This window comes from Diceros bicornis, chromosome 6, assembly GCF_020826845.1.
Source record: "Diceros bicornis minor isolate mBicDic1 chromosome 6, mDicBic1.mat.cur, whole genome shotgun sequence".
In the NCBI taxonomy this organism is placed as follows: Eukaryota; Metazoa; Chordata; class Mammalia; order Perissodactyla; family Rhinocerotidae; genus Diceros; species Diceros bicornis.
In genome coordinates this window covers 41,981,724-42,009,043 of record NC_080745.1, presented here as the reverse complement: position 1 = coordinate 42,009,043, position 27,320 = coordinate 41,981,724, and the positions used below count along the sequence as shown (strand labels likewise).

Genomic DNA, 27,320 nt, shown 5'->3' with positions numbered 1-27,320 from the left:
ACTTCGAAAATTTAATTTTACATGCAAATACAACAAATGGATAACACACTAAGTTTCAGGACTAATGATAAATTGTGAAAATAAAAAAGGCTATTAAAAATAATCTCTAACCTGGAAAGAGGTTCACAATGTATCATCGAAGGAGAAAACCTGATGAGAGAATGCCACGTAGAGGACATTGCCATTTTTGAAAATAAAAATTAAAATGTGTAGTAATTTTCAGGAAAGAAGTCTGAAAGGCTATTATAAAAATTTCATTTCTAGGCAGTATAAAGATGGATTTTTTTTGGTTGCTTTATTTACAGTCTAATTTTTATAGAGGGAACATAACCTACTTATATATTTGTACACGTGATATATATAATAAGATTTTAAATACATACAGTCCTTGAGATTAAAACATAATTTAGATACATTCTGAGTTTGTATCACTTAAACCACATTCTCTACGTCCACATACATAGATCGTGATAAATAAAAATATTAAACAACCAGGCATAGTAACATTAAATTTCAAGCCTAATGACTGATTCCCTGAAGTGAATCTCTCCTTTGAAATCATGAGTTCAAATTCCCTCAAGGCTCTCTAACCCAAAAACCAACAACTGAAGATTTATTGCTTCTAAAACTCCAATACTGATGTAAAAAAACCTCTAAGGCAATCTGATGTATTTTTCTGTTTTTTTTTAAATTCCTTTATTACAAATGAAGTAAAAGTCTGAGATATAGAGAACACAGCAAGCTGTGACAAGCCTTTTTCCTAAAAGATGATATTTATGAAGTACTCAAACTTCATAAGATTAAACTTTGGGAACCATAACAGCAGGAATAACCTCTAGCTAGGGTTCTTATCACAAAAGATTTTTCAAAAGAAAAGAAAAAAAATAAAACAATAAAACCACCCTAAAGTCTGGTTAACTGCTTGGGTGACTCCATTAAACTTCCTTTCAATAGGCTAATAATATATCTAACTATTAAAACACGTTCAGCTATTAGATAATTAACTATTGCCAGCAATTAACATTAATTTCCAGGCCTTATTATGCCTATCCAATAGTACTCCTATCCAGCCCTATGCCACTCTTTCTTATGATAACCAGAAACTTGGGAAAAGATTTTAAAAAATGATAGAGGCAAGTTAATTAGTATATTAAAATACTCTGAAGCAGAATTCTTAGGCCATCATCATCATTATCTTCCTGACATACCGAAAGCCTTCCTAATTTGACTCCTTGCCTCTGGTCTTATTCCTTTCTAATTCAACTTCCAATCTGCTTTGCTGTCAGTTATTTTATTTTTTTTTATTTATTTTTTTTGTGAGGAAGATCGGCCCTGAGCTAACATCTGTCAATCCTCCTCTTTTTTTTTTGCTGAGGAAGACTGGGCCTCGGCTAACATCCATGCCCATCTTCCTCCATTTTATATGGGAGGCCGCCACAGCATGGCTTGCCAAGCGGTGCGTTGGTGCATGCCCAGGATCCAAACCGGCGAATGCCGGGCCACCGCAGCGGAGAGCGCGCACTTAACCACTTAACCACTTGCGCCACCGGGCGGGACCCTGCTGTCAGTTATTTTAAAATGTAAATCTGATTACTTTGATTCCTCAATTAAAACTATCATCTACAGGATAAAGTTCAAATTCCTTAGCATGATATGTAAAGTCCTTCATAATCATAACCCTAACCACCTCATTTCCCCACCATTACCCCACAGAACTCTTACTTATGTTCCAGAGAAACGAAACTACTGAACAGTTCCCCAAACACCTGAGGCCTTTTGTTTACCTCCAACCTCTTGTCCATCTAGAAAAATTTCACTTAACCTCTGTGGCATCAATTCAGACTAGCCATTTTGAATAAGTACTCTAGCTTAGTCATTCTTTCTTTTGGGTTTCCATAGCACCTTGAACAAATTTCTTAGAATATTTAACATATTTATAAAAACATTTATTCAAGCACACACAAAATTAAGTGGTCTAAATTGTGACCCAGCAATGGCATTGGGGCTTCAAGGAGAGCCAACCAAAAAAATATATACTTAATATTGTACATATGAAATGGACAGGTGTGTATTTTTTCTGGGGAGAGAGGAACCAAGCTTTCATCAAATTTTGAAAAGGATTAGTGATCTAAAAAGATTTCAAACCATTGTACTAAAACAGTTCTTACTCATTTTTATATAACTTACTCATTTTTATATCTTTACTAGCCAGCACAAAGACTGGATTTTATTAGGTGCTCAATAAGTATGCTGAATGAAGAAAGTGAAATAAAATACCAATGATGTTTTCCAGAAAGCAAGAAAAAAACTGAACATAAGACTAAGCCATGAAAATTCTTAATTCTGTTCATAATTTGTGCGTTAATGTAGTAAACTGCCATCTGAAATGTGTATCAATAATTCTCAAATAAAATTAAATAATGGAGTTTGTCATTCAAGATTTGCTAAACTAACATATAAATAAATGTCCTATGGATAAACATTAAAGGAAAAAACAACTACATTGTCAGCAGTTCAAGAAAAATGCTTCTAGAATTAACATTTTAATAGTAGATATAAGTCTGTTAACTGGGCTATACAAATGTAAAAAAAGAAAGGAGGTAGCAAACTTTGTAAATATATGGCTTTATTAAGTCTGTTAACTGATAGATCAAAAATATAACACCAAATAAACAGTGCTTCCCTGGTTAATTCATATAAATCTGGCCAAAAAATAAGAATTCAGAAATAATCATCCTGGTCACCTTTCCGTTATTTTGATATCTTACTTCCACCCCAAATGTGATATGTACTATCTTTCCGCTTTCGTTCTATCCCTAAGGAGAGAACCATTTTGCCTATTCAACCAGCTTCAGTTCCTCTAACAATGTACTAAAATCACCTTAAAATACTCACTCGTCCATGTTTCCAAAACTCTTTGAAAAGCTTCCAATTATTGATATTTTTATAGTCCTTAAGCCAAAGAATATGCTTCTCACAGATCCAAGAATGTGGAATATCACTGTACAATTTATTGTTTTCATCCATGGCAGATTTTCTGCTTTCTTTAGGTTCTTCTTTAAGCTCTTGTTTCACATTTATCTTAGAGGCTTTATTTGGCGGAATTTTGTTTTCAACAACTGAAGCAATTATGTCATCAAGGATGTTTGGCATAGTCCTTCCACTTTTACCACTCTATTAGGGAAAAAAATTATGTTTTGAGAGGAAGTGTATACATTTTTAAACTTTCACTTTGATTTACTACTAACATAGCAAACAACCAACACAATATACCTGCCTTCAAGAATATGTAATTGTCAGTGGATATGGATGTCTAGTCCCTACACTGTCCTTGACAGGTGGGAACCAGAAGTTTGGTGGTCTCCACGTGAGAAACTGCCAGGTCTGCAGAAACTACAAGTGTGGGCTTCCTACCTTTTATATTGTTTTAGGACTAGGGCAGAGGAGACAGATAGGTGGAATCTCCCATATACTTTTAAAAGCCACTAAAAATTTGTGCCTATCTATGCAATTACTATGTTTTTATTTTTCTCAGGTAAATAATTAAAGCAAAAATTGGTTTCTGAATATTTTAAGTAACAAAACATTCACTTCCATATGTTTTCTTCCCCCATTAGATAAATGGTTTTCAAATTCTGAAGGAGTATCTTAGGGCTGTTCTGGCACCAAAATGCCTCTCCCCCAACCTTTTTCACCTGGAATGAGAACAAAATCTCCAGTTTTTAAGTTATGAGACTTATATCATGTAGTTCACAGCCAAGTCTCCAAATCATCTAAATTTAAGGTCCATATGAAAGCCAAAAATCAAGCATCTCACTCACTGGGGTTCCCATCGAATACACTGGCGCAAAGGCAATGCCAGCATCTGTAGAACCCACACGTAGCTTGCCAGCTGTTGTGGTCAGCAAATCCCGTAAAGTTGAGCCTTGTTCATTATTCTGGGACACAGGAGGTGATGTTCTGCTGTTTGGAGAATCAGGGTTGTCTTGTTCTCTCTCTTCTTTAATTTGCTTTTCAAGGGCAAAGTCTTTGTTTTCTGAAATAAATCATTTTACAAAACTCAAGTGAAATTAAGCACGCTGCTGAAGTGTAGATAAAACTGGCACCCTACATTTTATAGTGAGAGGGAAAAACTGTAGCACTAGTGATTTATTCACCTGAACACACCAAAGGATGGGTTAGATCCTTCAAAATGGAGTCAAATTGTTTGAATATGAAAAGGCCTTCCTCAATATCTTAGACATGTAGCTGAGTTTGTACCTGTCACAAATGAAAAATGCTATAACTAAGAGAGGGAGAAAGTATAGGTAAGTTACAAATCTATTGCTCTGGTGGCTTTATTGATATGGTTATCCACAAATGATTCTGTAACTAATTTTGATGCAATCACAGGGAGGTAAGCTCCTAATAAGACAAATGTTTTCTTGAACCTAAGCCATAATGCAAGCAAAAGACAGAACTGTTCTAAGTGAATAGTACATTACTGTATAACAGTATATTGTTGGTTATATTATAATCCTCTGTTACAAACTTAGATAATTAATTATATTTACCTTTTTTTTCCTCTCTGGCCTTTTGCTCTGCAAGATCTGCTAACCAGTGCAGTGGTGATTGGGATTCTGGAGGAGTTAACTTGCTGTCTGTGCTTATATCACTCCCTGGGCTGCTGCCGCCATTACTCTCAGACTTCTGAGGGGTATTTTGCTGCTGAGACTCGGGCATGCACAGAGAAATTTTATTACTGTGATTAAGAACATTCTGTAAAACCTACAAGGGTAGAACAATTGAATTTTTAAAATACTATCTCTTCAGTTATTCAGAGTTAAAAGTAGTTATATTGATGCAGTAACATGGAAAACATAATTTACAAAACACAAGATCTAAACTGGATTTCACATATCAAAGCTAATTAATTTAACCATACATTTTATTTGAGTGATTAGAGATGTTTTACTCACTTGAGACACACCATTCATTGTAGGAAAATTTCCAACTTGTATATTCTGTTTGTTAGTACAATGACAATGGGATTTAATACCATATTTTTCTCTAAGAGTGTGCATCGCATCTAGAAGATCTGTCAAAACTATAAAATATAATAGTGGTTAATAAGAAGGTTACCACTACCTGTTAAGATTACAAAATTTTTTCCTGTTTTTCTTGTGGAGGCTTTCTTGTGTCTTTTTACTTTTCTTCCCATTTTTACGTCATTCCTTCCAACTATTTCAGGTTTGATCATTCAACCAAATTCACGTCCTCTATTCTTTTCAGTCTTACCTCTATTATTAAAAATTCACTATGCTCACAAAAAGTAGAATAACCTTTCATTATAAATCTAGTAAGCTTTTTCATTACACTTTAGTTTTCCTCTTCTAAAATGGTTCCTCTGGCTTTCTTCGTCACTCAGTTGGGCATGTCTTGCTAGTTTTAATATATAGATTCTAAGAACTGAGCAAGAACAATTCAAGATTAGATAAACTTTACCTCTCCATTCTATTATACTCTTACACGCTCCTAAATAATCTGAGCAACCAAGAGCTGTTACACTGTTAAGTAAATACTGTATATTTATACTTACCAGAACCAGGTATAATTTGAGTTGGCATTAAATGTTTGTGATCATGAGGCTGTCCCTTCACACACTTCATCCAAGCATACAGTTCTTTATCTGTAAGATTATAACATACATACTTTTATATCAGTTATGGTTTTGCTATTATAAAATTAATGGCTTGTATATAAAGAGGTTAATAATTATATAACATATCAATAGTAGGCTTCAAATGTTTGGTTCTTAAAAAAAATAAGACAGTTGCACCATTCTGAGAATTTTATAAAAACAGGATACAAAATTGATATGTTAGCCTTTTCTAAAATGACCATTCTTTATTATCCTTAATGTATTAGTCACCTCTATTGTCCCTCTCTGATTTTAGCTTCTCTGTAGCTTATATCTCTTAGCTATTTTCTGTGCCAATTTTTGTCTGATCTTACGTTAGACTGATACAAGTTTGAGGCTGTTGCTAACTTACTTTCCTTTTATGTTTCAAAGACATGTAGAAGAACTGTCACAAGACATATGAAAAAGCCTCCACTTTACAGATAGTATTTAATTGCTATTATTGACTTCAAACAAGGCTCCACACCTAGAGTCGTAAACATATTAAGGCATAGCATGGGTCATATCATACACAGAAAAAATATTCAATACCTTGATCTCAAAGAGATCTTTCTCTATAAATTTAATGACATAGCTACTATGACCTGGCTATAAGACCTTCAGTAAAGGCCACTAAGCTCATTAAATTTAACAGAAAAAAAATATACAACTATTGTTTTATGAAAAGTCTCAGACTAAATAAAATTCAAATCCAGTCTAAAACTGTTTTTCTTCAAAAGTTTTCTGACTTTCCCCTCCAAAGCCTACATAGTAACTTGTAAATGTTTTCTAACTGCTTACATTTTAGACACTTATGTTAATTACCACCATATAAAGCTATGAACTAGTTAATGTGAGTTTATTAAAATACTTAGTGAGATAAGGAGATATATAAAAAACAGAATATAACTCAAGGGATATAGGTTATGCCCCCCCGCAAAAAAAGATACGGTGACTGACTATACTTTCCAAATTAATAGTACAAGCATACCTTGTTTTATTATGCTTTGCAGCTATCGTGTTTTTTACAAGACCCTCCACCAGCAAAAAGATTATGAGTCACTGAAGGCTCAGAAGATGGTTAGCAATAAATTATTTTTATTTATTTATTTATTTGTTTGTTTGTTTGTGAGGAAGATCAGCCCTGAGCTAATATCCATGCTAATCCTCCTCTTTTTGCTGAGGAAGACCGGCTCTGAGCTAACATCTATTGCCAATCCTCCTCCTTTTTTTCCCCCAAAGCCCCAGTAGATAGTTGTATGTCATAGTTGCACATCCTTCTAGTTGCTGTATGTGGGACGCGGCCTCAGCATGGCCGGAGAAGCCGTGCCTCGGTGCGCGCCCGGGATCCGAACCCCAGCCGCCAGTAGCGGAGCTCGCGCACTTAATTGCTAAGCCACGGGGCCAGCCCGCAATAAATTATTTTTAAATTAAAGTATATACATTGTTTTTAAACATAATGCTACTACACACTTAATAGACTACAGTATAGAGTAAACATAACTTTTACACGCATTGGGAAACCAGAAATTTGTGTGACTTGCTTTATTGTGTAGTCTTGAACTGAACCCGCAATATCTCTGACGTATGCCTGTACTATGAAAATCAACAGCAATACAACTATTTCGGTTTATTATACATACCCTATCTTTTTCCAAAAAGGACTCATGCTTATATATATGCATACAATATAGCAAAATACAATTAATTCCTTTTTAATTAGGCAAAAGAAAAACAAAAATAATATGGAACCAGTAAAAAGGAATGTAAAATCCATGTCACGAAGTTTTATAACAGTGCAGCTAGTTCTATCAACTGAAAACATCCAAGGATATTTTTATGGTTTTGAAGATATTTAACTGCCTAAAATGCATTCCTTATGATGGTTTCATATTTTACTAATACTTACATATCTTTTGCATATCACAGAAACACCTAGTTGTAGATGTTTGGACATGCTTCCCCACTTGCTCAGGTCTCTTTACTAAGTGTTGAGTGTATAAGTAAAAGGGTTAGAAAGGGTGAGACTTGAGTAATCCTATCAGTGGAAAAGATACTCATGGCTAAAGTATGGTTCATCTATCTGATATACTATTCTGAAAAAGAGCTGCCTGAAATGAAAAATGACATTCATTGTTTTTAGACATCGAACAGTCTATCACTAAACATGATTTTACTTCTAAATAATTGCACAATTTGAATCCTCTCATTTCATTAAGACTTTACCCCAAACGGGCCGGCCCCGTGGCTTAGTGGTTGGGTGCGCGTGCTCCGCTGCTGGCGTCCCGGGGTTTGATCCCGGGCGCGCACCCACGCAAGGCTTCTCCGGCCACGCTGGGGCCACGTCCCAGATGCAGCAACTAGAAGGATGTGCAGCTATGACATACAACTATCTACTGGGGCTTTGAGGGAAAAAATAAATAAATAAAATTATTAAAAAAAAAAAAGACTTTACCCCAAACAACTCAATACTTTCGGGTTACCAGTATTAGTTAGCTACCTCCAAAACTGCCTTGGATAAACTTTTTAAAAAACATCTTTAGCATGAGAAAAGGTACATTTAGTTACTTCCTTTTTAAACAATATTATCTCCAGCTGTATTAACATGCAGAACACTGTTTCTGTGCCATTTTATTTATCTAGAAATTGAAAATAATAGTTTTAAAGGCTGTTTTCATATATAATAAAGACTTCATTCTCTAAGAACTAGAAGTAAATGGTACTAGTGGCAGCATATTCTTGAACATTTTGATTTGAACTTCATGGACCAATATTTAGAAAAATCAATTCATATTAGGAAGTATTAGATTGTTTACTTATGTGCATGACTGTGTAATTAACAGGTTGTAGAAGAGACTCCAGGATCCTACACATTGGAACCTGAAAGCAGTAATGCCTAACCTAAATTTGGGCTACATTTAGAAACCATCTGCTTGAAATGATAGGGTGTATCTACTAAACAGACTAAAAAGATACAGATGCAGTTTTATTCTAGAAAATCTGGCCATTTAATGAACTGTGGTTACTCCTCCTTTTAAAAACAAACTTCAGGGGCTGGCCTGGTGGTGTAGCAGTTAAGTGCGTGACCTCTGCATCAGCGGCCCGAGGGTTCACAAGTTAGGATCCCGGGTGCTCACCAACACATCGCTTGTCAAGCCATGCTGTGGAGGCATCCCATATAAAGTAGAGGAAGATGGGCACGGATGTTAGCCCAGGGCCAATCTTCCTGAGCCAAAAGAGGAGGACTGGTATCGGATGTTAGCTCAGGGCTGATCTTCCTCACAGAAAACAAAAAAACAAAACAACAAAAAAACTTCACAAAACTTCCTTAATGTAATATATTCATAATTAAGGAAGGTAGGAAAAAAAAAACACATACATATAATTTTCCAGACGAGTGATCCTAAATAAAATGAACACTACAAAAAATTTCAATTTATAAACCAACCTCTAGAACTCTTCCTTTCCTTTGCCTTGTAACAATCTAAGCAGACCACAAATCCACATTTTTGGCAGACCCAATGAATGTTAAACAACGTTGCTTCACATGCATCACACATCTCCCGGACTCCTCTCACTGCTCTTTTCCAGGCAATTTTGGCTGAAATACAGAAAAATAAAAATTTAAAGGCAAACATACCCTTTTCCACGCAATTTTCACTGAAATACACAAAAACAAAAATTTAAAGGCAAACCAAAAACTTTGAAGAATATATTAACTAAAGGTCAACAGCAGATTTCTTGAAGTAATTAGTAATTCTCTTCAGAAGATTTACTTACATCAATGGCGAGTTTCTCAGTCTTGGCACTTTTGACATTTTATTTTAAGGTTTTTTTTTTTTGGTGAGGAAGATCAGCTCTGAGCGGACATCCATTGCCAATCCTCCTCTTTTTTGCTGAGGAAGATTGGCCCTGGGCTAACATCTGTGCCCATCTTCCTCTACTTTATATGGGACACTGCCAAAGCATGGCTTGACAAGCGGTGTGTCGATGCACGCCCGAGATCAGAACCTGCAAACCCTGGGCCGCTGAAGCAGAGCGCACGCACTTAACTGCTGCGCCACCAGGCCGGGCCCATTTTTGACATTTTAGATTGAATAATTCTCTGTTGTTGGGGACAACTATCTTGCGCATTGTAGGATGTTTGGTGGCATCTCTGGCCTCCACCCATTAGATGCTAGTATTCTACCCTCCACCCCTACCTTTCAGTTATGCAACCAAAAATGTTTCCAATCATTGCCACATGTCCCCTGGGGGACAAACCACTGATTTAAGGGAAGAGAAGGAAATAAGCTAACATTTAGAGCACCTAGTATGTTACATGCTTTACATAAGTAAGCATAATTAAGATAACTACTTTCTAAATAAATCTATGAGGTAGTTATCATTCCCATACAGCTAAGAAAGGAGTAAAGTTGAGATTCAAACATAAGTCTATCTTCTAACTCAAAAGACTGTGATGAACCACACCAGATTAAAAACTTAAATAATTGAGATGGATTACATCTTTATACGGCAAATGCCAAAATTTCCCAATTTCGCATCCCAAGTGTCTTTATCATGCTAAATTATGTCATACTGGCAGAAATAGGAAAATGCTATTGTGATTTCACAAAATTGTTAATTCATTAAACTCACCTCAATTGGAAAATATCTGTTACCTTAAGAGATACAGGTGCATTTCTACATAAAAAATTCGTCATTATCAAAATTAAAAGTCAACAAGACTAGGTAAGATTAGGGACTTCTCCCACAAATTAAACATACTTCATAGAAATTCTTAAAATGAAATTTGTACAGTTGCATGTTCTAAGTATTTAACTTCCTTACCATCCTTTTTCACCCAGGACAAAGCTGTTTTTTCAGATGTTACTAATTGACAGAACTTATCACCTATTATATCCAAGATGTATTTTGAAGTTTCTATGTCTAGTTCATCATCTTCACAATTTTCGTGTGTCCATAAACTCATAGCTTCATCATCATATTGGTCAGGAGAAGAGAAACCATCTATTCTAACCACTCCATTTTTACTAAATGACAATCTGAAATATTAAAACATAAAAGCATTAGATACCAAGATAGAAGTCTGGTTTTTTTTAAGCTGCAAATTTATAATTAATTTATATCTTTATATTACGTTATATATATAAATTATATTTACAATTACAAAACAAGAAAACGGGGTAGTCCATCATACACACACGCACCTTGATTATTAATTACATATACACCTTGATTATTAAATTTAACCAACTTAAATAACTCATAGTGTCACACAAATGGCAGTGATAAGCAGCACCAATTTTAGGTTATTTCAAGAAATAAGACTCTCCCTATCACTTATACTTAACTACTCAACTCCAATCAAATGAGAACTATGTCCAAGTGTTTGAAGAGGACAAGAGTTAAAATGTTGGCCAAATGCTGCCTAGAGCAATGCTGTTATTTTATACATAATCTAAATCAGGAAACTTTAAAGTCGAAAATGCCCTAAATCACACCTAAGATTTTCACTGGGAGGATTAAGAAAATGCCAAGTACACATACACTTTTTTCATTAAGATGATACTTTATTAACGCGATTTAGAGGAACAAGGATGAAACTCTTAATAGTTTATTAGGAATCCAATTAGTGTGCTTACTTCGTATTAGCTTCTGATATCCAACTAATCTAACTACTCAATTCAGAGTAGTTTCTGGTAAATGGAAGGCAAAATGCCCATTCTCTTACTGACTGGAGGTTATTCCTCAATTATCCTTGTATTTACTCCTTTTACTCTCAAACAGGGGATATCAAAATTTCATTACAAGTCATTCTGTATTTTCCAAATGGACACCACCAATAATATTCCTTTTACCCCTTTCTCTCATACCTTTACCTTACCCTTTCCCTCTTTTTTCTAAACCAAATCTCTTCCTTTGTTATAACCCATCATCTTATTTCAGTTTTATGTTATCTCTACCTGAACATTTCTTTCCTTCAAATTTTCCCAAGATTTTCTTATCTCTTCAAACTTACTTTCCTTCTGATTCCTCTCTCACCTTTTCTGCACTTCTAGGTGTACTACCTTCCATAACTATTCTTGGAAGTTGTCTGTCTTTTGAGGATTGTTGGCTAGAAAGACCATGAAGTAAATAAGAAATAGAATTTGTTCTGTTCCTACCAATACAGGCATAGCTCAGAGACAGATATTGTGGGGTGGGTTCCAGACCACCACAATAAAGTGACTATCACAATAAAATGATTCATACAAATTTTTTGGTTTCCCAGTGCATATAAAATTTATGTTTACATTATACTGTAGTCTATTAAGTGTGCAACAGCATTACATCTAAAAAAACAATGTGTATACCTTAATTTAAAAATAATTTATTGCTAAAAAATGCTAACCCTCATCTGAGCCTTCAGCAACTCAACTTTTTTGCTGGTGGAGGGTCTTACAAAAAACGCAATCTTTGTGAAACATGACAAAGCAAAGTGCAATAAAACGAGATACGCCTATACAACATATTTTTGGGTTCTTGGCCACAAGCACAGTATACTTGCCAGAGGAAAGTGTCTCCTAACTTCTTAGGAAGAAGATCATGATAATGATTAGGAAAATAATTGCTAAAAATAAAAACATTAATAGAACATTTTATATGTGCTTGGTACTACACTAAAGACTTTGTGTACCTTATCTCATTTAATCTTCATGAAACCTCTGTGAGGCAGGTACCAGTATAACTCACTCACATTATGCGGATGAGACAGGCATAGCTGTAGTCCTACTATAGTTGATCAAGTCGTAGGGGAATGAAAGAACAGTGCTGGGACTAAAACCCAAGAATGTCTGATTCTATAATCTGAGACATTAACTAGTCTCTACTGGCTGGGTTACCAAGCTATTCTTTAGTTGAATTCTTACACGTCTATCTGATAAATTTTTAGTATTAAAGTATTACTTAGTAATATTAGTATTATAGTAGTATATAGGTTAATGACAACTATAAATTGTTTTTATATTTAGTACAAAACCTGTGACGTGACACGGTACTAACAAATCCTTCTTATCATCTTATAACTCATATTTTTATAGCTACATATGTTTAACAAAAGGATGGGTATCCCAATATAATGCACTGATTTTGGTTTAATACTTAGATTGCTCAGTTAGATTTATAGACTATTTGTAATTGCTAGCTAATGTAGATATAAATGCAACATTGTTTTGGCCAAAGTATATAAATTCTTTTTTTTTAAATAATTTTATTTGTTTATTTTTCCCCCAAAGCCCCAGTAGACAGTTGTATGTCATAGTTGCACATCCTTCTAGTTGCTGTATGTGGGACGCGGCCTCAGCATGGCCGGAGAAGCAGTGCGTCGGTGCGCGCCTGGGATCCGAACCCGGGCTGCCAGCAGCGGAGCGCGCACACTTAACCACTAAGCCACGGGGCCAGCCCAAAGTACGTAAATTCTTAAAAAATCCTTAAATCAAACAAACTGCTGTTTCCAGTCATTTTCTAGAAAAAAACACTAACATTTACTCATTAAAGAAAATTAAATATCTCAGAAGAGAAAGGCTATATGAACACAAGTAGCAATGTGAATATGAATTTAGTCCGATAGCAACTGTTAAATTTAGCACAAAAGAAAGTTTAATATTCTTTTATACTGTTTCAGAAACAAAGAGGCTCAAAGACTCATTCCCATCTCCAAAAGACACCCTCGGAATGATAGTATAATTTCCAATATTCGATAAACATACTTGCCCCCAATAATGTATTTTCACTTACCGCCTAAAGTAGTAAAATCTACAAAATACTGGTGAGTGACTTGGTTCTTCTCCTTTTTTACTCCGGATAAGTCTACACTCTCGGCACTTTTGCAAATTAGGCCCTATCTCACAGCAGGAGTCATCCTGTAAAAAGGATTCCCCAGTTTGCTTCAGCTTCTTGACTTTACGCCAATCTTTCAACACTGAACGAGGGATGCCAGCTGTAAACCCAGTAAGGAAAGTATTAGCAAGATTATACCTTTTTAGAAAGGTAAATAAAGATAAAAAATTCAAGTGAATTATACAGTCGTGACAATATATTAAGATTGTAGAAAAGCAGCAAAGAGTATAGTTCTAGGTACTCATTAATAACTAAAAAGTCCACAGCAGCATTTCTATTTACTTACTATTCTACTAACCAAACGAACTCTTATGTCAGTATGCTGGAAATGCAGAGCTAAGTAAATCTTCTAGCTGACTGAAATCTCTGTATATTAAATATTCACATTTGTATAACAGCAAACATGAGAATCATATGTCTTCCATGTAAATCTATAGCTAAAAATAGACTTTCTACACAGAAATTTGGTATATGTAGGAGGAAGCTCTTTCAAGATCTACAGGAAGAACCTAAAGACCAAAAGTTTTAGAAACTACAGGCTAGTTTCAACATACTTATATTGTGTTGACATACTTAATCTGACTCTCCAAGGTATGTGTGGCTCATCAAGAGAAGTAAGTGATTTATAATACCAATATTTGGGAGAAGAGGGGCTAAGATATTTCTCCTAATATCTCTCCCTTATTATAATGCCCTCCATTTGATATCAATATATTGATGGAAGCAGTATCTTTTAGCAAAATAAAAGGGTTTGAAGAAAGTAAAAGAAAAAAGCCAATATTAACTTGGCTGTCTTTTTTGATGGTATAAAGAAAAAAAGGCCATCAGCAAAGTCTAAAGAAAAAAAACTCAAAAGCACTATACAGCCTAACATTTGCAGGAAAAAAAATTAATTATTTCCTATACACCACTGTTCCATCATGTTTATTAACTTCAACTTAATTGTTGTAATAACAACAAATTGTTATAACAACAACTAATTGTTGTAATAACTATAGAGCAGGAAGAACTCAAAACATTACACACAAATTAAATTTTGCCTATTACATTTAAAAAAATAAATTCATGCAAAAGCAACCTATGTTGGGACAAGCAGATACTTGTTGACTCTTAAAAAGTGTACTTATACTGCCCATATCAATATATCTATATGTCAGACATGAGATTTACACAGTTTGCTATTTCTGTCATGTTGAAAGAATAAATTCTATTTCCAACCCTTGTGTTTTCTAATCATGCCCATTTTATGGATCAGAGGCAATACAACTATTCTCCTCAGACTATATATTTCTTGCAGAAACATATAGCAAAACTCTTGTCCTGAGCTCCCACTCTCACTTACCTGTTGACAGTGTACACAGTACAATTACAGCAAGATCCCACATCTTAACACAGGAAGTACTGTGTTTAAACTCCAGGGTGGCTCATTTAAAATTGGCTCAAGTTATGAAGCACTTTTAGGATTACTGTCTGGTTCTTTACATGTTCTCCCTCCTTCTATCTCTAACTTAGGGCAAGGAGCCATTTGGCTTAATCCACTAGAGAAATACTACATGTGCAAATATACCACTTGAGGAATAACAACATTTCCAGAAGACTTGTGTAAAAGGTCTGTTATTTCCTCCATTGTTTATTAGACAGTTTTCTCCTATGAACTGTATAAAAATTCAGAGCTTTTAGAAGTCAGAATGAACAATAGAAATGGTACACTGCTGATAAATTTTTATTTGGCATTTGTTACAGTAGAATAAACTAAATGCAATCTATTTCTATACTGACTAGAAAACAACTATTAACCAATATGCTTTTATATTCCAAATAATGGAACAGTTCAAAGAGTATGGATAACCATACCATTGAGAACAATTTAAATAGTATTATAATAAAGAACTGGACATTTCAAAGCAAATCTCAATCCTGTGACACAAAACAGACACTTAGAGCCTTTTTTTTTTTTAAATGAATGAATGAATTACAAAGTCATGAAGGCCCAGGTCATATGGACAGTTTTTGATATTATAATTTTTGCTTCTACAGCAGGCCACGCATGACTGTAGCTAACTCCTTTTATGAATTTTATTATAATAGTATTTGTACAATAAATAAAATTTCATCTTTCAATTCTATATATCTAATCTATTGGCAACATCTAAAATCTAAAAGTTTGAGATTAAGACACTTAGTAAACAAAAAATACCTAACTCAACAGTATTTCTATTTCCTTTATACCGTAAGAACCTTTTCAACCTTAGTTCTCTATTTATAAGCAAATCTTCAAACAGATGCTCTAGCAACAGAAAACTAGGGAGGCAGAAAATAAGAGACAAATACATGCTAACTTTTAATCTCTGATATGCCATCACCTTAAAACATATTTTTTGAGATACAGAAATTAACTCTGATTATAGTTAAACCACTGGTTTTGTGTGTCATAGAACACATATATATTTAAATTTGACTGGCAATTTCAGTTCATAAAATAAAATAATGTAAAAAATAATCACAGAAAAGCAGCCAACTTTTAATTATCAGTAACAAAAGGCAGCAGATACGAAGACATTCCAAAACAGATAAAGCAAAATTTATTATACCTGGCTTTAGAATGTACTAAGAAACACACTATTACATATCTATTTGTGTATATATAAGCATACATGTATAATAGTGTATGTAATCAGATTATATTCTCTAAGTGCAGATTTAACTCACTCTTTTTGATTGACTATGACCGATGAGAACTCCAATGAACATAGAAGGATAGAGGTCATAGTTAATCCATGAGCAAGACAACCTACTCAGGTGTAGAAGTTAGACTTACGAACTCCCAATTTAGAGAACTCTTCTAGATAGCCTAGAACAAAGGCAAATCAACTCTGCCCACAATTAATAGACGGCATTTAATAGTCGCTTAATATTATTTTGGACTTGGGAATAAATGGGACTTAAAATACCCTCTCTGAAGCTACTGAGTTACTAAGTAGGGGAGATTTCATCAAATATCACAACTTGAGGGGAAAATATGCTGATTGCAGTCTTTGTCCCATTTAGCCTTAAAACGAAAATAGAATATGGACTTCATTAAGAGTTAATTTTATAAATTTAACTTCACAAGAGTTTTCTAAGTGTTAAAATCTGGAAGGTTCCCATCTCTGTTTTCTATAAATTTAACTCAAGTATTTGAATACCCAACACCAAAGGAATGTGATGTGAAACGGAAGAGAAACTATTGACCACCCTAAGCTTCGTAAGAATTCATTGGGGAAGTGAGCACAACACATGAGAAAGAAAAAGCAACACTGTATATGATCCAATACTCAAATAAATAGCACACATCCTGTATCCTTTGTTGTGAATCTCCCTCTCTTTCTTTCTTCTGACTATATTTGCATTTCAGTCTGTCAGCCTCTCTGTCTCTAGTTGAGCTTGTTTTCCTTCGTTCTTTCACTTTCTGACTGTCCTTTTCTAGGATTCCATCCTCCTGTTTGTCTCTCCTTCACTTTGCCTCTGGTTTCCACACAGGCATGTGGGAAAACCTCATTCAGTGAAAAGGCCCAAGTAAGAGCCTTCAAGCATCCAAATTCTCATGAAAGAACTTCTTGAATGTCCGCATTGTCACAGATATCTCATATATTGTATGTGGATGAATACATGGATATAGTGAAACTATTAAGTGCTCTCTGCACTGTGCAACATACCTAAAAAGAAATAAGCAAACTGAGAAAAACTACTGCTAGAGTAAAAACATATAGAAACACTTTATAGTGAATATTATTGGCAAGCATCACTTATTTTGCCCAGCTGTAGCCATAAACGAAATATAAACATTATCAATTTTTGAAACTTTTACTTATTATAGAAGTTCTTCTTGAATATAGAAACTAACACACAAAACCACAACATGGCCTCTCCCCCACCTGCTCCTCCCACTTTTATTTAACTTGTACCCATTGTTAAGGACTGCTTGAATGAGTAGCATTATTAGTTAAATAGAAGGTAATTTCAATAAGCTTTCAATTTTGTCACTAGATGAGAGAAGGGTGAGGTGAGGTATACTCCTCTGAAGTAATTCTCTTCTAAATACGTGACTTACAGGAAGTATATGTGAATAGGATTTCTTTTACAACCATATCTTGTTATAGGTAAATACCTAATATTAGAAATCTACTTTTGGTGTGATAGCTATAACTGTTATTTTGACAGTTGTTAGAAATGGTCAAAATTCTGAGTAACTACTAAATTACACACTAGATTTTTGCCAATATTAGTGCTAGGTAAAACATATCTCTACAAGTCTCTTAAAAATGGAGAGATATGTCTTCTCTCATTTCTTCTTACAGGATACTTATGAAATACAGGAATGAGGTCAATGAGTACATACATGATGCTAGAGCATACAAATAAAGTCAAAAGATGCCTTTAAGCTCACCAGTCTTTAAAGAACCACACCATTACTGCAAGAACATACAGCCCACTTTATCTGAGATAAAAAAGTAATTTACTTACCACTATTACTATTGCTCTGCAACTTCAGTTTACTTTTTTCTTTGGCACTCCTGCTGAGAACCCCATTGGGTTTTGAATCTTCTTCTATTTCACCTTTTCTCTTCTGCAAATCATTTTGCTTCTTTTTGTAAGTTGGCTTAGGTTGCCTTTTAGTCCTTTGCTCTGACTTGCTTTCACTTTCATCTGAGTCTCCACTTTCAGAGCCAGATTCATAAGTTCTTTTGGCTTTTCTCCTATTGACCTTATCATCTTTTACATATTTATCAACTATGATCTTACTATCTACACTATTTTGTATATCATTAGATGTAGAGGCTATTAAATTGACAGAACATGGCTTAATAATTTCTGATACAGAATTCCCTGAATTTTCCATTTTATTAGTATTTTTATCTTCTTCTGAATGTCTAGTAAGCCAGGCCTTTTTCAGTTTAGTATGGTAGTTTGGTTGACTTGTCTGGGATACTTGCCCATTTCCTACAGAGTTTGCTTTGTTTATTGTACTACAGACTACAGTGCTATCCAAGAGAAGGGAGGCTGAAGATGTCTGATTTTTCATAGCATTAGGCTCAGTCTCACTGACGTTACTACTTTTATATTGAGCTGCAGCCAATGCTGCCTTGTGCTTTTTTAAATGGATAAAATCAGTTGCGCCTGAGAACCCAGAGCTGGGCTGAACAGCACTTCCTGTCTTACTACTGGATGGTGTAACTGGAGCTGTGGTGCTGACCCTGCATTCCTGTGTTTGAGCCACTGAACGACTGACACTTTTTGAAGAGGTACATTCTAAAGACTTAGAGGCCAAAACAGTATTTGATAAAGAGTAAATTATTTCTGAACCACCCCAGCTGGAAACACTGGTGGTAGTGGCAGCAGATGTGAATACATCCGTTTTAGTATTACACATTATATTTACAGCAGACGTGACTGAACTGGGAACACTGCCCTGTGAGACAGCCTGCAAGTTTTTTTCAGGTTTTATGTGAGCACTGTCTGAATTTACACTTGGCAGAATGATTCTTCCAGTCTCTCCAGCTTCTGCTGGTTTGAGGCAATCTGTCTGATTTGCCCCAGCTGAAGATCTTTCACTAACTCGATCTTTGGAAGTTAACTGCATTGCTGGCATGCTATCAAGTTTTGTACTAGAAGGTGGACGTACAATGACAGATGCCATAGCAGCCTGTGACTTTCCACTGCTTTTTTCCACATGCCATTCAGCTTTCTCTTTGCTGAGGTTATTATTAGATTTCCATATTTCTGTCAAACTCTTTTCAGAACTCTTAAAATTTGCCTGAGAGTCTTTTGGCTCAGGAATTAGAGTTGGAGGCTTTTGTGATTCTTGAACTTTCGCACCAGCATTGACAGGCATCACTGGAGTTAAAGTTGGAGGGGAAAGGCTACTATAACTGCTTTCCTTTCTTTCCAGGCTGTGATGGATTGGTGGGTGAAATACTGGTGCTCTATGTAAAGCAGGCATGCTCCGGAGTGTATTTGTGGAAGAAACTGTCAAATGGGTAGGACTTCTACTACAATCATTTCTGAAGGTTGTTACTGAATGAGAGGCAATTTGATGGGAAAGATGTTCTGGTATCTTGCCTACTAAACCTTCACTTTCCGGTTGGTGTTTAATCAAAGGTGGAGGCTTTGAAAGAGATGATATAAATGAAGTCAGAGTTTGAGGATTAGCTGATGCAGCAAGGGTATTACTCTGTTTTTCAGTGTAAATATTTGAAACTTCTTTGGATGGGTATGACCTTGGTGGTTCATTGACCACACTATTAGACAATGTTGTGAAATAGTTACTTTGGGGCAAGCTCTGAGGCACTGAGTGCTTCATTTTATAAAGATCTGATACTGAGCATTCTACATCTTTGTCTTGTTTGATGACATGGCTTTTAGGGCTAGAAGAAGATGATGCTACTCTGGAATAATTCTCTCTCTCACTCTCAAGCCCCTTGATTTTAGTTGTAAAGGGAGCAACATCAATACTTTCTTGAAGAATTCGACGGTGTTCCTCCTTATATTTGTTTACTCTCTCTCCTGTCTCCTGGGGTGGTCTCTGTAATTGATTCAATACAGGATCCACAAAATGCCTATGCAAGTGACCATCTTTTCCAGTCTGTGACCTATTTAGATCCAGGTCATTTTTTGCTGATGTGGATGCAACAGAACGTAATGGTTCAATAAAAGCTTTCCTCTCCAATTCTCTATCAAGAAAACACACAAAGGTTTTTGTAACCACTTTTTGTTGTATGATAAAAAGATAGCTTCTATGCAATATCATTCTATTATAAAAGTAAAACATGACTTTCCTTTCAGGTACTCTAATATTATCAAGTAAATCAGAAAGTACATCAAACAGAAAGAATAGTACTTATTCAAAGCCATTTAAAGACATTTATTAACTTAAAATTACCTGTTTAGAAAGTGAATTAAGAAAAACTATAAAAGACAAGGTATTTATAAGTTTTTAGCACCGGTGAACTTACTCTTTATGATGATCTACTAAACTTTTTGTCAACGGTGGACTGGAATGCGCTGTAATTTTAAGAGGACGATGAGGCTCTGCACTGGAAGGTCTGACAGGAATGTGACTAAGTAATCCAATACCATCTGCTGAGGTCACAGGGGTTGGCTGATGTAACCAAGGACTAGGAGAATTCTATTAAAAAAAAAAAAAAATCAGACTTCAATTACTAGAGAAAGCTAAACACGATACCACAGTAGGACTTTAATAGCAGTATATTTATGAAGCATGTGACTTTTTCTAAATGCATTTTATAGAAATATTCAGAAAATAAGTAACTGACATAATTAGATGGATTTTTTCATATGATATAGAAAATTAATCAGCATTAAAATGGTAATTTCCAGAAATTTATTATCTATTTTACTGAATGCAGATCTTGAAGTCATTGCCTTTAACTAATAAAGGATGTAAAGAGAACCTAGCTTATAAGATTTCCTAAGATTCTAACACCAAAAGAATATATGCTGCTAATAGAAAAAACAGAATTTGTTGTTCCTAAAATACATTTCACCAGAAATAGAAATATAATCAAGTTTGTCAATTTTTGTCATCAAAAATAATAAACTCTTCCAACATAACTATTTACTTAGAATTGACAGAAAATTACATTTTCAAGGCCCAACTGTACTCCAATTCACTATAAACTATAAACACTGCTGGACCATTAAACTTGGAGGTGTGGAGGTATAACAAAATTAATTTTTTATATATTAATACATTGCCTTTCTCATACTGAATATTTGGTGACATTTATCTTTATGTTGAGACGTACAACTATCTAATTACATGCTTAAGGATAGTTTCTATCCTATAACTCACTGACATTCCTCCAGAACATGCTTTGCGGAGTTATACTTTATTGAGTCAGATATTGAGAAAATATAATCTTTTGGTTTTAACGAAGGGAATAAATTTTACATCTCAAAATAGTAATGCAAAAGCATTATGATATCACACCAAAGATATGCTGCTGTAAAGTTACTTAGATTAAAAAGATAATTATAAACGATAAACCTCACATAGGAAAAAAATATACATATATAAACATATATGCACATAAGGATCATTTGAACATATGTTTAAAAGGCTTCAGTTCTACAAGATCCAGAAATCTTAAGTTGTAATTAATTATAGCAGTGAAAGTTATTGACTATAAATTATCATAAAAAATTATTTCCGGGGCCAGCCCAGTGATGTCGTGGTTAAGTTCGTGTGCTGAACTTCGGCAGCATGGGGTTCACAGGTTCGGATCCTGGGTGCAGACTTACATACCACTCATTAAGCCATGATGTGGCAGTGTCCCATATACAAAATAGAGGAAGACTGGCACAGATGTTAGTTCAGGGACAATCTTCCTCAAGCAAAAAGAGGAAGATTGGCAACAGATGCTAGCTCTGGGACAGTCCTCCTCAGCAAAAAAAAAAAATTCCTAATCGTTTCTTCACTTTAATTCACAATACTAGAGTTAAGAGATCCTCATATTTGCTCAAAATGTTGCTTAAATTTACTCCTTTATAATTCTATATAACAAATGAAAATCTGATATGCTTGTTTTTAGTTTAACAAGTTTATGACCAGTTAACAAAACATCTTATGCCCTTATAAACATGGAGGCTAGATGACACATACTGAGAGAGGTTCCTACCCAAGTAATTTCTAATAATTACTTTTAGATCTGTTTTCCAGGGTTTGGAAGTTATGGAAGAAAACTCAAAACTATTTGCCAGCTCTTGGCTCCCATGTGATCCTCTAGCCTGTCTCTGTCCAGTATCAGCTGCAGCTACATTCATGACATGTGAAAGGGTCAGAGTAAAAATGTTCCTGTGCTGGGCACTTGCGTCATCAGGCCTGCTTTCAATTCTGGTAAAGAGGATATCGCAGTGATTAGTGACTCTTCATTAACTTCAACTATGTAATGTACACATTCTAGTAAGATCCCACTTACCACCAGTTCAATGGCACCATCAAGAATGGGAATGAGAAGCTTATGATTAATACAAGCACAATTCTTCTAGAATTGAGATCCTGCCAACAACAAATGTGGGGATGCTGGTACAGAATAAATTGTGGCGTTCACTGGTGACTTCATTAAAGAAGGCCAGAGCTCATACGAAAGTGGAGCCAAAAGGAGTTGATCTTTACAATGGGAATAAACCACAAGAAATATCCTTCAAAATTGTTAGAACTCCATCTTGCACCACTAACCACTTGATGCCCCTTACAACCAAGGTCACTAATCACAATGTGGGAATCAAGGAAGGACTCATCACCACAGTCTATGTCATCACTGCTACCCAGAATATGGTAACAGCTCCTCTGACAAAATTCTGGCATCCTTGCATCTACTGCCTTGCATCTACTGCCACAACTAAGGCTCTATGTAAGCAGTATTATGCCTCAAGTAAATGAGAAGCTCACTAGCACTGTCTTCCAAATCACCACCTCTAACATATCTACCGTGGATCTCACTCAACTTGAGAAAGGTATCAGAAATACTCATGTTCATTGCAGCATTATTCACAACAGCCAAGGAGTGGAAGTAATCTCACTCAACTTGAGAAAGGTATCAAAAATACTCATGTTCATTGCAGCATTATTCACAACAGCCAAGGAGTGGAAGTAACCCAAAGTCTGTCAACAAATGAATGTATAAAGAAAATGGGGTATATACATACTATGGAATATTATACAGCTTAAAAAAAAAAGAAAATCCTGTTATGTGCTAAAACATGGATGAACTTCGAGGACATTACGCTACATGAAATTAGCCACAAAAGGACAAATACTGTGTGACTGCACTCAAATGAAGTATCTAAAGCAGTCAGAATCATAGAAACAGAAAGTAGAAAGGTGGTTGCCAAGGACTAGGGGGAGGAGGTAGGAGAATTAATGTTTAATGGGTACAGAGTTTCAGTTTTGCAAGATGAAAAAGTTCTAGAGATCTGTTGCACAACAATGTGACTATCCTTAAGATTACTGAACTGTACACTAAAAATGGTTAGGATGGTAAATTTAATGTTAAGTGTTTTTTACCACAATAAAATACATAAATAAATAGTGTTAAAAAGATTCTCTGGCATACTCAAAGAGCATCCTGGGCTATACCAAGGACTAAGTTGTCTCCTGGAATTTAACAGTGACACTCATTTCCTCATTTTTGATACAGGGGCTGGTAACGCCCTCAACAACCATTTCTTAGTATGAAAATGAATTTGGCTGTAAAAAACACACAGCCCATGAAGGAAAAAGAGCCCTATACCACCACTTTCAGCAACACTCTTTCAGGTAGAGAATCTCAGCCCCAACTTTACTCCCAAGTATCTGGACTCTCCAACCCTGGCACCCTTAAGAGAACAAGGGGCTTGGAGAATCATAGCTTGTACTACACCATCAATATAATGTATCTAGCTAGAGAATACAACAGTTTGTCTTTTAAGAATAACTTGATAATGCATATCAAAATCTTTACAATTTTATACATATTTTAATCCAGAAATTTCACTTCTAGGAATTTAGCTGAGCAAAATTATTATGGATATATACCATAATTAGTTATGAAGAGATATATTCTTCCTAATAGGTATATTAAAAACAATCTAAGAAGTTTTACTTCTTTAAATTGGCTTTTTTATAAATAGGATTTTCTGAGATTTCAGCTTCCATAACTCCAAAAGTTACTAAGCATCAAAAGTTTCATTATAATTGGAAAAACAACTGTTTGAAAAATTCTAATACATTTTATAATTATAAATATAAAAAATTAATGGGATAATGAAAAAGCACTTGTATATATGTTGATTAATAAATATGCACTGATACGTGGCAAACCATAGCATAACTTACCCTCCTTAATGAAGATTCAGTATTAACTGCATTTTCTGGGTGAACCCACTTAGAAGAAGGTAGACCAAGTCCTGAGTATGCATGTGTTCCATTTGGATATTGCCAAATAATTGGATAAAGTCCAAGCTGATTATATGAAGCAGAAGGATGGGCTTGTCCAAGAAGATGAGGTGACTGGTGCTGTAACAATTGTTGCTGTTGCTGGTGTGCTAGTGCTAAGTGGCTCAAGCTGCTGGCATGAGCAGTCTCTAGTCGTGGGTGTCCACCAAGTAAGGAGGCAGTAGGCACTCCAGGTAACACAGTAGGAAGTAAATGAGGGTGATGAACAGAATGGTGTGGACCACTAGTCAGAGGGTGAGTGTTAATGGTAGGTATTGGAGTTTGACTGGATGATCCAGCCAGTAAGTGGGATGCAGGAGTTAAGGCAGGGTGATGGGTACCTGGATTTAAACAGCTTCTATGGGATGAAGAATGAAGAGGAAATGGATGCTGGTTTAAGAAAGGAGAAATGTGATTAGTTCCTGTTTCTGAACCAATGAGTGCAGGATCTCTGTAAACTGTGAAATGCTCATTTTTATCAATGATAAGAGGGCTCTTTGTAGTTTCCAATGTACTGCCTCGAGTGGGAACTGGATGAAAACTGCATCTTGATAACTCATGTTCTATTTTACTTGCAAGTCTTCTTTCACCAGCAGCTTGGCTATTCACATAAGCAGCCTTAGACTTTACAGAATCAGGAGAATGGGTAATTTTAGGTTTAACAACTTCAGGTGAGGGATTAGATTTTGTCTTGTGAGCATCTACTGAAGTATTAAGTTTAGATTTTATAGTCTCTGGGGGTGGACTTTGCTTATGCAGCTTATCTTCTGTGACAGAAACTGTGCTTAGAGATGATATGTAAGAGACATGCTGATTTTTCTCTTTTTCTATATTCAGGTGATCATTTCCTGAACAAGCATTCCTAACATTTGATTGGGTTAAATCTACTTTAATTACATCACGGACCCAGCTCTGGTCAGAATCTTGTTTTGCTGTTTCCAAGTATTTTGCATTTGCAATTGAATGTTTTGAATCACTAACATTAGGATCCATTTTCTGAAGTGTCTGAAGGCCAAACGTACTTGAGTTTTCCTGAGCCACCTTTTCCAAATTAGTGTCATTCGTAATATCAATAACACATTTTGGTGTGGGTGGTCTGGATACGAACTTCTCCTTTGGTAATAATTCCACTGTATGTGTTTTTTCCATAGTGCATTCCTGAAGAAGTAAATCATTGGGATTATGATCAGAAAGTGTGGCCTGTTCTGATGAATGGATAATCATTTTTTCTTGAAGCTGCGAGTCAACAGACTTCTGCTTCTCTGCTTCTTCATGTGTTTTATCTTCCTGTATTTGATCCCAGGGAGGCTGGCTATCTATTAACGTCTCTTCTCTTGCCTTCTCATTATTCTGGGATTTTCCTTCTTCTCCATTTATCTTTGAAGTGTTTTTATTTTTCAACTCATTCTCTGGCTTCTGCTCTGAGGAATTATTTATTATTCTCTTATTTGAATTTTCTGAGTCACTGCTCTCAGAAAAGTCTGAAACATTCTCAGTTCGTAGTCTTTTCATATTTAGTTTCTTTTCATCCTCTTCAGGTTTCCTTCTTTTATTCATCAACTGTTTTTTACCTTTAGGATTTTCTGAAAGATTTAAAAAAGAACAGTTTTACTTTTCATATCGACAAGTATATTTTAAATGCATTTTTGTTTTATTTGTTCTCATTCCCTTAAAAAGAAGTGGGTCCTACCTCCTCGTGCTATATAATCATATTTTTCCTCCTTCATCTTCTCTTCATCTGGTATACTGCTATCTGAGCCTTTCCTCTTATTTGGACGGATATTTCTTTGCTGCTGTTGCTGGTGTGTATTCTGTTTTGGTACAGCAGCTTGGGAGTTCATTGCTGGTCTGGGACTATTCGCTCGGGCACGTGTATAATGACCCTAAAAATAACCGATTTAACAATTATTGTTTACTACCTGATCCTAAGTAACCTAAGGGAAAATATTTAAAAATAACCCATCACTAACAATATACATACGTGAACAGCGTTGCTATTTTGACTGGCACGACACCTTCGCCGTGAGGTAATGCCAATATTTTCACCTTTTAACAAAGAGTGAACAACATCATCTAGAAAGGTCATTTGAACCATAGAAGGATCGACATTCTGTGGTTCTAGTACCTAATCCATGACACAAAACAAGAACAAAAATTAAATCCAATCAGTTAGTCAATGTGATATTAGGTACAATTTCTTTACTGAGTAGAAATGTTTAGAAATCAGTTTGAGATCCTTAATTTATAAGACAGTCAGACTTAAAATAAACCAGTTTTAATCATTAAAGATAAAATTAGCATTTTAACCTTCTGAAACCTACTGTTTCATCTGCTAACCAAAAACTAAAAAGCAAATATATCTATTGCAAGTACACATTGAAAAACAAGGATAAGAATTAATCAAGAGTATAATGCCAAGTCAGAAAATGTATTTTAGGGCCAGCCTGGTGGTACAAGCGGTTAAGTGTGCGCGCTCTGCTGCGGCAGCCGGGGGTTTGCAAGTTCGGATCACGGGCGCGTACCGACCCACCTCTTGTCAGGCCATTCTGTGGCTGCATCACATATAAAGTGGAGGAAGATGGGCACGGATGTTAGCCCAGGGTCAGTCTTCCTCGGCAAAAAAAAAGAGGAGGATTGACAGATGTTAGCTCAGGGCCGATCTTCCTCATCAAAAAAAGAAAATGTATTTTAAAAATAGTAAGTAATTTTCAAAAAGAAGCTATAAAATAAAACTAAGAAAGTAGAGCTTAGGAAGAAGAAAATGACAAAAATTGTGTAAATGAATAATAATGATAATTTGAAAAG

At 35.3% G+C, this 27,320-nt stretch overlaps 1 protein-coding gene across 9 annotated transcripts in view; it reads right to left on the bottom strand.

Annotated features, from left to right (window-relative positions):
* Positions 1 to 27,320, bottom strand: part of JMJD1C (jumonji domain containing 1C) — a 337,216-nt gene that overhangs the window by 14,110 nt on the left and 295,786 nt on the right. For 4 of the 9 annotated variants that reach the window (XM_058543362.1, XM_058543356.1, XM_058543361.1 and 1 more), the window contains 13 exons: positions 26,497 to 26,640; positions 26,206 to 26,398; positions 24,417 to 26,098; positions 20,533 to 20,705; positions 18,044 to 20,250; positions 13,439 to 13,640; positions 10,490 to 10,704; positions 9,108 to 9,260; positions 5,579 to 5,668; positions 4,959 to 5,086; positions 4,554 to 4,767; positions 3,822 to 4,036; positions 2,896 to 3,174 (listed from right to left, as the gene is read on the bottom strand). In XM_058543362.1, coding sequence (XP_058399345.1) covers positions 2,896 to 3,174; positions 3,822 to 4,036; positions 4,554 to 4,767; positions 4,959 to 5,086; positions 5,579 to 5,668; positions 9,108 to 9,260; positions 10,490 to 10,704; positions 13,439 to 13,640; positions 18,044 to 20,250; positions 20,533 to 20,705; positions 24,417 to 26,098; positions 26,206 to 26,398; positions 26,497 to 26,640 — 5,895 coding nt within the window. Of the gene's footprint in view, positions 1 to 2,895; positions 3,175 to 3,821; positions 4,037 to 4,064; positions 4,261 to 4,553; positions 4,768 to 4,958; positions 5,087 to 5,578; positions 5,669 to 9,107; positions 9,261 to 10,489; positions 10,705 to 13,438; positions 13,641 to 18,043; positions 20,251 to 20,532; positions 20,706 to 24,416; positions 26,099 to 26,205; positions 26,399 to 26,496; positions 26,641 to 27,045; positions 27,118 to 27,320 lie in introns of those variants that run through there. The other 5 variants (XM_058543364.1, XM_058543360.1, XM_058543358.1 and 2 more) reach the window with 5 other exon arrangements.